The 12,887-nt window shown below is 38.0% G+C and overlaps 2 protein-coding genes across 2 annotated transcripts; one reads left to right on the top strand and one right to left on the bottom strand.

Moving 5' to 3' along the window:
- Nucleotides 1-837: 837 nt before the first annotated feature.
- Nucleotides 838-5,113, bottom strand: LOC108256845 (olfactory receptor 10J4-like). Its single transcript, XM_017454068.3, has one exon. It carries the CDS (start codon nt 2,809-2,811, stop codon nt 1,876-1,878), a length of 936 nt encoding a protein of 311 aa, XP_017309557.1. The 5' UTR covers nt 2,812-5,113; the 3' UTR covers nt 838-1,875.
- A 3,504-nt stretch (nt 5,114-8,617) lies between these two features.
- LOC128629077 (olfactory receptor 6N2-like) lies at nt 8,618-12,385 on the top strand. Its single transcript, XM_053675344.1, has one exon. It carries the CDS (start codon nt 10,539-10,541, stop codon nt 11,514-11,516), a length of 978 nt encoding a protein of 325 aa, XP_053531319.1. The 5' UTR covers nt 8,618-10,538; the 3' UTR covers nt 11,517-12,385.
- Nucleotides 12,386-12,887: the final 502 nt, after the last annotated feature.

Genomic DNA, 12,887 nt, shown 5'->3' with positions numbered 1-12,887 from the left:
ATGCCCATCTGAAGTTTGCCAATGAACATCTGAATGATTCAGAGGACAACTGGGTGAAAATGTTGTGGTCAGATCAGACCAAAATGGAGCTCTTTGGCATCAATTCAACTCGCCATGTTTGGAGGAGGAGGAATGCTGCCTATGACCTCAAGAACACCATCCCCACCGTCAAACATGGAGGTGGAAACATTATGCTTTGGGGTGTTTTTCTGCTAAGGGGACAGGACAACTTCACTGCATCAAAGGGACGATGGACGGAGCCATTTACCATCAAATTTTGGGTGAGAACCTCCTTCCCTCAGCCAGGGCATTGAAAATGGGTAGTGGATGGGTATTCCAGCATGACAGTGACCCAAAACACACGGCCAAGGCAACAAAGGAGTGGCTCAAGAAGAAGCGCATTAAGGTCCTGGAGTGGCCCAGCCAGTCTTCAGACCTTAATCCCATAGAAAATCTGTGGAGGGAGCTGAAGGTTCAAGTTTCCAAACATCAGCCTCGAAACCTTAATGACTTGGAGAAGATCTGCAAAGAGGAGTGGGACAAAATCCCTCCTGAGATGTGTGCAAACCTGGTGGCCAACTACAAGAAACGTCTGACCTCTGTGGTTGCCAACAAGGGTTTTGCCACCAAGTACTAAGTCATGTTTTGCAGAGGGGTCAAATACTTATTTCCCTCATTAAAATGCAAATCAATTTATAATATTTTTGACATGCGTTTTTCTGGATTTTTTTGTTGTTGTTCTGCCTCTCACTGTTCAAATAAATCTACCACTAAAATTATAGACCGATCATTTCTTTGTCAGTGGGCAAACATAGAAAATCAGCAGGGGATCAAATACTTTTTTCCCCTCACAGTAGATTTCCTCACGCACTGAGCACTGGAGTGAGCAGCATGCTCAACAGCCCATAGCGCAACAGCGCATGCTTCCAGGTTGTCAGGGAGTTTGTTTATTTTAGAGACGTGTGTTTTGTACGCTTTATGTCTTGTCTCTGCCCCTGTCTTGTAATTAGTTGTCTCTGTCACATGTCATTATAATTCATAGTTGTTTTTGTTTTAGCGTTGATTACATTAAATATTTAAACCCCTCATGTGTCATTGGTAAATGCAAAGTATTGCATGTCTGTACAATACCAAGCCATTTATCCTTGCTCACTGATTTATGGTTTATTGGGTCTTGTTTCACCTAGTTCATTCTGTTTGCTGTTCGCCTGACCTTTTGCTTGTTTTTGACTACGGTTGTGCTGCACATTTTGGATTTGTCTGCCTGCCTCTTAATAAAGCTTTTAATTACAATTGCATCCATCTCAAACCCATTACATAACAATACTTTATTTGTATTAGTTTGGACTTTCAAATGGGTGTTTTGCTAAGGAAGTAACAATCGTCCATAATGTTACATATTAAATGGTTAAATCTAGCAGCAAAATGCAGGCATTTGTCATTGATCACACTTACTTTTCATGTTGTACAGACAGAAGAATCCAGGACACATTTAAACTCAGGCATAACATTAACTACAGAACAGAAATAGGTTATATAGGGGAATTACAGTGAAGACAATTTCTTAGTTACCAGTTCCCTCACTTTCCTAGAAAGTGAGCAGTGTAAACAAATAATTTAATTGCTAATAATTATTAATACCCATAATATAAGTCAAAACATTTTTACCTTTGTTATCCAAACTATCAAACAGATCTTCCACAGACAAAAATTCTAATGATTTCTTCTTGATAAGAATATAATAATAATAAAAAAAAATATTTTCAGTTTATAATTCTTAATTTCAGTGAACATTAGGAATTTAACATGCATTACAACACACTTCAATAATTTTGTTTCAAATGTAGTTTATAGAATTTAAACTTATCTTAAACTTTAAAATAGCATTTGTTTCACTTTCCAAATCAGTTTTTTGATACAATTAAAAATCTTCTGCATTTTCAGTCCATATATTATTGGATTGAGTAGAGGAGGAATAACCAGATTTTCCACTGACATGATCATCGTGAAAATGTGAGGAATTTGATTTGATTCTAGTCTGTTATTAATAACTTCAAAGCAGGAGGTAACTGTATAACTGATAAATATAAAAATATGTGGGAAGCAGGTTTGTAGAGCTTTTCTTCTGAAATCATTAGAACTTCTAAGACAGACATGAAGTATTCTAATATATGAGTAGATCACAAATATCACTGGTGGAAATACAGCAATGACAAAAATGAACAATGCGTATGAGTTTCTTACAGATATGTCTCCACAACTTAATTTAACAACTGAAGAATTATTACAGTATATTCTATTTAACTTGAACCTACAAAGCTTAACCTGAAATGTTAATGTCAATGCTATACTATTTTCACAGCAAGGCAAACACCAACAGCAAAATAAGAGCCTTTTCACAGTGGACATTTTTATAATCGTAGCATATTGCAATGGTTTACAGATGGACACATATCTGTCATAGGCCATAGCTGATAACAGTGTGAACTCTGATATGGCATATGTGTAAATAAAAAATGACTGAAATATACATGCTTCATAGGAGACAATCTGAATTTCAGACAAAAAATCAATGAGCAATTTAGGATAAAGAGCAGTTGATCCATAGAGAGCATTACAAAGCAAAGCAGCAATGAAAATGTACATGGGTTCATGGAGACATTTGTTTGTGAATATGACAAAAATGACAAGACCATTACAACTAATGATCAACAGGTAAAGTGTGAGAACCATTACAAAATAAACATATCTGTATTTCTCCAACTCCACTTGGCCCTCCAGAGTTAAATACGTAACATTATAATAATCCATGAAACAATCTGTGTTAATGGTCACAATAACACAATAACTTCATTCAGGTAAACATGATTAATAATACACACCAAGTGAAGATGCAGCAGGCTGTACACCCAAGCTGTGGTGAAAAAAACTGTCTTATGAGTATTTATACATTCTAAACCAAGTCTAACATGAATTGCATCACTCCTGTCCTGGTTCTGTGCAGCACAAATACTTCTCAATACTCCAGTGGCTCAAAAGAGGAAAGCAGCAGTGAGAGTAGGATTAATTTTCCTGTAACTTCAACATCTTTATTAATATTATTTAGATATGTTGAAGAGTCTCGAATATTGTCATGTGTAAAGGACACAAATTTGGAGAGATGTGAGTATGCATATTTATAAACTTGGTCAGTAATGTATGAAAAGTCAGAGGCCATGCTTCTCTTCTGGAAAAGAGTGAGCTGCTTTCTTCAGATGAGGTGAAGCATAGCTGAGTTTGTAAGCCTCTTGAGGGTGGTGTACCGGTTCACTGAGTTCAACCCAGACCTAGAAAATGTTGGGGGGAGAGCCAGCCTATCAGGTTCGGCCATTCACCAGGTATTATGAGGAGAAGAAGGCTGGAGACAAAGAGGTCTCTCTTGCTGAGCTCCAGTCAGAGGGCAACAGGGTGACCTCCCCTGACAAACCCCCTTCAGAGCCTTATAAGGCAGCCTCTCCTGTGGAGCTCCAGCCAGAGGCCGACAGCATAGCCTCCCACATCCTGCTCACACCTGAGCTGATGGTGTGACCTCCCAAGTCCAGCCTGAGCAGAGCACCACAGCTCTGCCACCTGACCCCTAACAAGCCTATCCCAACCCCACCACCTGACACTGGTGAACCTGTCCAAGTCCCGCCACCTGACCCTGGTCAGTTTTCCCCAGTCCCCCACCTGACTCCAGCAAGGATGTCAACCCACCACATGCTTCCCACCAGTATGCCCCTTCTCTGCTCCCCAGCTCCTTTGGAAGAATTCAACATGATGCACAGTGCCTGCCTCAGGTCCTTGGGTGTTACCTGGACATTTTAAACAGAGGGACTGAGAAGTGCTTCTCCTCAAACTTGAATATATTGGTGCTTGAAATAATTTTCCATATTTCTCCATAAATATGACATAAAACATCATAAAATTTTCTAAAAGTCCTAAAAGTAAAAAAAGAGAACCCAAACAAGACAAAAATATGATAATTGTCATTTATTTACTGAGGAAAATGATTCAATGTTACAAATCAGTGAGTGGCAAAAGTATGTGAACCTTTGTTTTCAGTATCTGGTGTGACCCCCTTGTGCAGCAATAACTGTGAATAAATGTTTGTGGTAACTGTTGATTAGTGTGGGTTTCCTGCTTGCTTCAGATCGTTCCACAACATTTCATTTCGGTTAAGATCAGGACTTTGACTTGGCCATTTCAAAACATTAACTTTATTCTTCTTAGAATGACTTGTGTGTTTAGGGTCAATATCTTGCTGCATGACCCACTTTCTCTTCAGTTCATGGACAGATATCCTGACATTTTCCTTTCGGGTTCACTGGTTTAACTCAGTATTCATTGTTCCATAAGTGATCACAAGTCGTCCTTTCCCAGATGCAGCAAAACAGGTCCAAACCATGGTACTACCACCACCATGTTTCACAGATGAGATAAAGTTCTTATGATGGAATGCTGTGTTTTCCTTTCTCCAAACATAGTGCTTCTCATTTAAACCAAAAAGTTCTACTTTGATCTCACCCACCCACAAAACATTTTTCCATTAGCCTTCTGGCTTGTCCATGTGATCTTTAGCAAACTGCAGAAGGGCAGCAATGTTCTTTTTGGAGAGCAGTGGCTTTCTCCTTTCAACCCTGCCATGCACACCACAGTGTTCTCCTGAAAGTGTTCTCATGAACTTTAGCATTAGCCAATGTGAGAGAGGTCTTTAGTTGCTTAGAAGTGGCTTCTCTGAGACCTCATTGACTATTACATATCTTGCTCTTGGATTAATATTTGTTGGTCCCCACTCCTGGTGAAGGTAACAATGGTGTTGAATTTCCTCCATTTATACACAATTTGTCTGGCTGTGGTTTGGTGGAATTCAAACACTTTAGAGATGGTTTTGTAACCTTTACCAGCCTGATGAGCATCAACTACTCTTTTTTTCTGAGGTCCTCAGAAATCTCCTTTGTTCATGCCATGATACACTTCCACAAACATGTGTTGGAAGATCAGCCTTTGATGGATCCTGTTCTTTAAATAAAACAGGGTTCTTACTCACACCTGACTGTCATCCCATTTTAAACACCTGACTCTAATTTTACATTCAAATTAACAGCTTTTTTACCTACCTATTGGGGGAACCCCAGCTCACCACTCAGCAACTGCTACCATGGACACAGCTGGAGTATTCCCTCAGAGGACAGTTTTGCAGTGCATCAGCTAGACACCTAAGGATCACCACTGATGCTTTTGGTTGCTGCAGTTCCCCAAGATTGGCTGTCTCTTCAGCTACATACAGCATCTGAAGGACTCCTGTTGCTGGTGGTTGATGGCAGAGAAGCAGGATGTGGAATGGATCATCGCTCAGTTCCCCAAATGAATGGTATTGTGCATCTAGTACCAATCACTCTTCCTGGTGTCTCTTGTTTACCTTGCTCTCTCCCTCTCTCTTCTACTCATCCCCCAGACCCAGCTCCTATGAATTTATAGGGGCCCAAAAACCAGCCCCTTGTACCCAGTTTCCTACCTGTTGTTCCATCCCTGCTGCTTCACCTCTCCTTCTAACTCCCTCTCTTCTACACAGGTAAAACCTTCCATACCCACCAGGACCAAGGCAGAGTCCAGGCAGGTATGCAGGTGCAGCAGGAAGCCAGGTATTGTCAGGATCAGCACTCTTTCATGGAAGCGGGAATACTAATCCCTGATGCTCCACAGGCCTCCACCAATCGAGGAGGAACGTACCGCGCGTCAGTGATTATTCAAGGGGACACACATCAGCCTTGGTGGACTTCGGGTGCAACTGTCCATCAGAGCATGATTCAATTGGGAAATGCATGATTGGTGAAGGTGGGGTGTGTGCACAGGGATGTTCAAGAATATCTTCTGGTGCCAGTAAATTCCAGGGGCAAAAGCATAAAGTGGAGGTGGTGGTTAGTCCTTGCCTCACCCATCCACTAATTCTTGGGACAAATTGGCCAGGGTTTTAGATTTTAGTGCAGAAAATGTTTGTGGATGTGTCCTGCAGTAGCAAGGCGTGGTGTGGAATGTGCACAGCACTGGCTGGGGAGGTGGTGCCAGGGCTGGTGATGTCAGCTCTGCATCAGGAGAACACAGAGGGCTCCCTTTGGAGCAGTCGCAGGATGAGACCCTGAGGCACATCTTCGACCAAGTGAGAGTAATCCATGATTTGTAAATCATTTCCCATTTTTGGCAATGTTAGCAGGTGGTGTGCAGCAAGTCGCGAATGTCAGCTGGTGAATCTGCCAGCCACCCCAAAAGCTCCATAGTGCCCATTACCCTTAATCAAGGTCCCCTTTGAAAGATTTGTCATGGACCTCGTTGGGCCATTAGAAAGGTGTGCACGAGGATATCACTTCGTTAGTCTTGGTGTATTACCCAGTGTGATACTATGTTTATGTCAAGGACACTACACTCTACAAATTATTTTTGATTAAATTGATTCACACCAGTGTTTATGATCCGTGAACAGATGATGGTGAAGCAGTTTAATCAGACACTGAAAAATATGATTTGTAAATTCATGCACGGAATTGGTATAAGCAGCTCGAGATCCTGTTATTTGCAGTATAATAATAATAATAATAATAATAATAATAATAATAATAATAATAATAATAAACAACTTTATTTTATAAAGCACCTTTAAAAGCAGCTCCTCAAAGCACTGTACACAAAATAAGCAGTACACAGAAAAATAAAACATTTTAAAAATGAATAAGAATAATAATAATAATAATGATAATAGTAATAATAATAATAATAATAATAAACATCAGCAGTCAAATGCAAGTTTAAAAAAGTGTGTCTTAAGTTGAGCTTTAAAAATGCCAAAAGGTCTGAGCTTCCAAAACAGGAGTAATATGATTGTATTTCCTGGTTCCAGTCAGGATCCTGGCAGCAGGGTTTTGTACATATTGCAGGTTGTTGATTGTGGATTTAGTAACTCTGGCTAAAACGGCATTACAGTAATCAAACCGAATGACAACAAATGAGTTTATCAGCTTTTCTGCCACAGAGAAGTTCAGCATAGGGTGCAGTCTTGCTATATTTCTGAGGTGAAAGAAGGATGTTTTAAAAGTGCTCTGAACACAAGAATCAAATATAAGGCTGGTATCGAAAACTACTCCAAAGTTCCTCAAAGTAAGTTCCTCTTACTTTGAGTCTCTAAAAGAGAGCCATCAACAAACAGAGACAGTGGACCAGTATTAGAGTTTCTTGACACCACCATGGGGTTTTCCCCATTTAAATTATTGTATGAGTGCAAGCCTTGTGGCATCTTAGATGTCATTTGGGAAAATTTGGAGGCAGAACCTCCTAAAAGCAAAATTTTAATTTAGTACGTTCTTGACCCAAGACCAAAACTCCACACATTGGTGCAATTAACACAGTAGAATTTGCTACAGGTGCAAGAATGTCAATCCCAGCTATATGACCGAGGTACTCGGCTATGGAATGATTAAAGGCTTGATTTGCTACACACTTCAAGCCCTGAATTACTTGCAAAGTGTCAGGAACTCTTTGAGGTCACACAGAGAGTTGGAGAAGTTGGCTATGAGGTCAGGCTCATGTGGGTTTGATGGTCAGGTCTCCACACTTTTGGCAATATAGTGTATGTTAAGTTTGATAATATAAAAAAAAATAAAATAAATAAAAACATAAAACAAAGATAACAGTGGCTATATTATAATAACATCTATAATATTAGTTTAAAATTAATACTGCAGTACATAATATGATTTTTTTCTGATTTCTGATGATTTTTTTTCTGTTTAAAATTTGAAGGCCTCAATATATATATATATATTTTTTCACAGTTACACCAACCCAGTCATATTAAAAACATTTCCAAAGTATTAACTCTAAAGAGGTTTAATTATGAGTGTTGTGTTAACGTGCTGTAATTAGAGCTCAGGGGAAACTGGCTCAAGCTCCCAGAGAGATTAATGGACTGAAGTCCCTCACACTGGACGAGTGCCCTGAGTCTCTAACAAACATGTTTATCTGTCATTTATGACACCATGTGAGAGTTGGATGAGGAAACTGTCTCCTGGGAATATAATGTAAGGGGAATTACTAATGCCTGGCATTTGCAGACTAATAATTTAAAAAAAAAAAAAAAAAAACAGAGGCAAACCAGAACCAGAATTCAATTTCATTGTAGCAGATGATTTTGCCGAGTCTAGTTTAACAATGAAAGTGCCATATAAGAGTCCTGCAATAAACAGTTCTTCAGCATATTATACATTGTTTATTTGTAAACTTACGCTTACATTTAATCATTTATCCACAGCAACTTGCTGAGTAAATTAATAATATAAACAAAGCTACACAAATACTGAGATTGGCAAAACTTTGCTTACTGACATTATTATCAGTTTATACCACAGTGCTTAATAATTATTAAATAGTTTTCAGTGTAACTGCAAATCCCAGGTTTAGATTAGTTTATATTAATGTTAATGTTTCCAAAGTAAAAGCTTATTCATGGGGACATGAACACTGAGTGTGCGACATAAATTAATTTTTAAATGTGTTGATATGTTGAAATTGACATGTTGAAATTTTCTGTAAGGAAAGGTTTATTATACATTTATGTAAGGAATCTCCAGTGTCAGCATTTTGTTTATGCTTTATGGTTTTTCTGTAACTTGACAAGCTGCAATTTTGTCTTATTAACTTCAAGATAAAAAGAGAGGCTGGTGAGGGAATGGCTTTTTATATAATGTAAGTGAGTAAAGGAACTAACTTAGTTATCTTATGTTCCACAGCATTAAATGTAATTATAAATGGATAAAAAGTATGATGTATCCTTAGTCATTTCAATTGCTGTGGTTTTGGGGACATGCTGTGACAAAAGGCCAAAGATCAGTGTTTGGTTTAGTTGGGTTCAATAATGGTGTTTTGTTCTGTGTGTTTGATTGATGTTATTTACTAACACTACAGGAGCAGATTAAACACAGCCAAAAGTTTCAGTGCAGTCAGAACACTAAGAAACAAAGGTGATGTAGTGTCCAGAGGGACGGATTGTATCAGCTGGACAGTAAGGTGATGAAAATCACTAGATTAAGGAAGTTGATTAGTTAAAATGGACATTAATAGATGAAAAATGTATATTTTGAAAATCTGTATTTTGAAACATGACACTAACATTCTTGTTGTGTTTGCCACAATGACAGGTATAGGCAAATTTCTGGTCACAACTACAGTACATGCAGTACAGGCAATTACACAAAGCAGTTATTCTCCAAGAAACCATATGAGCCACCTTGTTCTTAAACATGATGATTGTTATGGGTAAACAGTGACTCATGCACTTGATGTTTTGACGTTTGTTATTGCAAACAATGACATCCAGCCAGATCAGGCAGGCTTTTACAGGGTCACCCAAGTGGCCTCCTAGGATGAGCCTGGCCACCAGGCAGGCACCTGCAAACTAATTTCAAGGCCTTCAATATTTAATTCTTTAATTTTTCTTCCAAATTTCCAGTGTGTGTTGTGGTGGCAGCTGACTCCTCTCGACTCAGTGGCTCTACTCTGAGACTCTACTAGAATGTCAACCTCCTCACCTTATCATAGAGAATAAGCCTTGCAACCCTACAGAGGAACCAAATTTCCACTGCCTGTACACACAACCCCATTCTTTGTCACTACACACAGCTTGTGACCACAGTTGAGGATCAGGACATAGATTGACCAGTAAACGGAGAGCTTCATTCACAAACTGAGCTGCTTCTTCATCACCCAGACCAGTATAGTGACTAACACTGCTGCCACTGACCTGATCAGTTTGTCAATCTTGTTTCTCAATTTCTATTTCCATCACTTGTGAATAAAATGCTGGGGTATTTAAATTATTCCACCAGGAACATGGACTCTCATCTGGAGAGAGCATCACACTCATTTCCAGGAGAGAACCATGGGCTTGGAGTTGGTCTTTTTCATCCTAGCAGCTTAACACTCAGCAGCAAATCTATTCCATGCATTTTGATCTCCTCAGTAGAGGTCAATTGCAGTTGCGAAGAAGAGTTTGTGTATGGTCTTATCTTGCTCTCCTGAAGTGCCAACCAGTTTGCCGGAACATAAAAAAAAACTTTCACCCATGCTATTGTAAAGTGTCGATTCTAGGGCTGGTGGATAAGCTCTAAGCTAAGCTTTGTATGCTTGTTTCTTTGTTTTATTAAATATAAATGTATATATTATCCAACAAGGTACCCAGAGTGCTGCTTATTATACAAAACAACACATGCAAAATACCAGGAAATAAAGTCCACTATAGAATTCCCATTTCTACTGACTGCTTTTGATTCAGTGGAGAATTCAGTGGAGAATTAACTGGAGGTACGGCATATGCTGGATTTGAAACACTGTTTGAGAGGCTTGAGAAGGTATAAATAAACATAGCACTCTTCTAGTTGTTGTGTCTGAATGTGTTCTATAATGTGACTTCTTTATTGAGATTGCGATCAGCTTCTGTTCTTAGACACTGTTGAATTAACTGCATAGAAATTATGAATGAATTAATGAATTATTCTGATGTTATGTATTTAACTCTGGAGGGCCATGTGGAGCTGGAGAAATACAGATATTTTTATTTTGTAATGGTTCTCACACTTTACATGTTGATCATTAGTTGTAATGGTCTGGTCATTTTTGTCATATTCACAAACAAACATCTCCATGAGCCCATGTACATTTTCATTGCTGCTTTGCTTTGTAATGCTCTCTTTGGAACAGCTGCTCTTTATCCGAAACTGCTCACAGATTTTTTGTCTGAAATTCAAGTTGTTTCTTTTGAATCCTGCATATTTCAATCATTTTGCATTTATACATATGGTACTTCAGAGTTCACACTGTTATCAGCTATGGCCTATGATAGATATGTGTCTATCTGTAAACCATTACAATATGCAACAATTGTAAAAATGTCCACTGTTAAAAAGCTCTTATTTTGCTGTTGGTTTCTTCCTTGTTGTGAAGTAGGCATTACTGCAATATTAACATATCAACGTAAGCTGTGTAAATTCAAATTAAATCGAATATACTGTAATAACAGTTCCATGATTAGATTGGGTTGTGGAGATGTTTCTGTAAGTAATTTGTATGGACTGTTTGCTTTAAGCATTGCTGTGTTTCCTCCATTAATTTTTGTATTTTTCTCATATATCAGAATACTTTCAGTCTGTTTAAAGAATTCTAAAGATTTTAGGACAAAAGCTCTACAAACCTGCTTCCCACATCTATTAATTTTAATCAGTTTCTCCATCACAACATGTTTTGAAATTATAAATACTAGATTAGAAGAAAACATGCCTCACATTGCCAGCATGATTATGTCAGTGGAAAATCTGATTATTCCTCCTCTATTAAATCCCATTATATATGGACTGAAACTGAAGGAGATATTCAATAGGATTAAGAAAATGGTTTGGAAAAATAAGATAATTGTATGCCAAGAGGTTAAACAAAGACCTGCATTTATTCATTAGCAGTATATTTCTGTACTTTACTAAATATTTATTTGTAGTAAATCTAAGCCTATTTAACGTACAAAAAAATAAAACACCATATGTTGTGTTGTTTTAATATAAGCTTTTTACTGGTTTGCTCATTGGATTTTATATTTTCTGATTAGGAAGCACCAATAAACCTTAATGAGCAGCAATGCAACAGACTTTTCTTAAAAACAATTACAAATATTTACATTTAAAATGAGAAATGAACATTCATGTCAAGTAGACATGAATGTTATTGACATCCATATTGCAGTGGTTTGGCAGACAGTTAAACAAACTGATCAGTTTTATTCTCCTTGCTTGTGTTGATTAAACTCTGTACAGCTTTTGATACCATAGATCACAATCGTCTTCTAGATAAACTATAAAATTTTTATTTGGTGATGGTGTTTATGTAGTAACTCTGGAAGTTCAGAGTTATATTCAGCCTTGAAAGACCTTGCTTATGGACCATAGACTGTCATTTGAAGCTCATGTAGATAATATTGCTAGAATAGACCTTTTTTCTCAGAAATATCACTTGGATAAGAAATATAATCTCATTATTTGATGCTTTTATTACCTCTAGGTTGAACTATTGTAACCTCCTTCTGTCTGAATGTTTCAGTAGGTGCATAAACATGCTCTAGTTAGTCCAGAATACAACAGCCAGTGTCTTTACTAGAACCAGAAAGGTCGATCATATCACTTATATCTTATCCACACTGCATTAGTTCCAACTCAAATTTCAGGCACAGTCTCAGTCTTTAACTCTAGGTTGGAAAACTGTTTAGTCAAGCCTTTTGTCAGAAGTTTTTGTCTTATATAAATGTGCACATCTGAGGAGTTCATGGGCATAGAGTTGGGTGCATCTGGAAAGTTGAAGAAGAAACCTTAAGATGAACCAGACTCAAAAGGGAATTGGTATTCTTCTGGGCGATTCTAGAGATCCAATCTTCCAGTTTCTAAATATTTGATGCTCTCTGGTTTTCGTGTTGATTTTGTTGATCGTTTTTAACAAAAATGTTTGTCTTCACAGCTGAAACCTGGGGCTCAAACCAGTAGACATTCGGAGCTATTAACTGTTTAAACAATCAATCTAATAGGTCACACCGGGACAACAAGAAACACGTATCACTCATGTTTCAATATTTTTTATCACTTGTAAAATGGGTGGATTCAAACAAAAAGTGCCATGTTCTACGTTGTTTAACACATCTAGATGTTAATATTGTCATGTCAATGCCAGAATCAGCATCCAATTACAATTCCCAGAACTCAGTGTAGCCTAAAAAAACATGGCTGCCAAGGACTCCAACGCAGCTACAACAGACTCACATTCACGGTTACCCACTTACTGATCAC

Source organism: Ictalurus punctatus, chromosome 24 (assembly GCF_001660625.3).
Source record: "Ictalurus punctatus breed USDA103 chromosome 24, Coco_2.0, whole genome shotgun sequence".
In the NCBI taxonomy this organism is placed as follows: domain Eukaryota; kingdom Metazoa; phylum Chordata; class Actinopteri; order Siluriformes; family Ictaluridae; genus Ictalurus; species Ictalurus punctatus.
Note: the sequence above shows the minus strand (reverse complement) of the source record. Positions and strands in the feature narration are given on the sequence as shown.

Bases quoted from the DNA above. Each gene is read 5' to 3' on its own strand.
- LOC108256845 (XM_017454068.3), bottom strand. From the start codon at position 2,811: ATGGATTATTATAATGTTACGTATTTAACTCTGGAGGGCCAAGTGGAG.
- LOC128629077 (XM_053675344.1), top strand. From the start codon at position 10,539: ATGAATGAATTAATGAATTATTCTGATGTTATGTATTTAACTCTGGAG.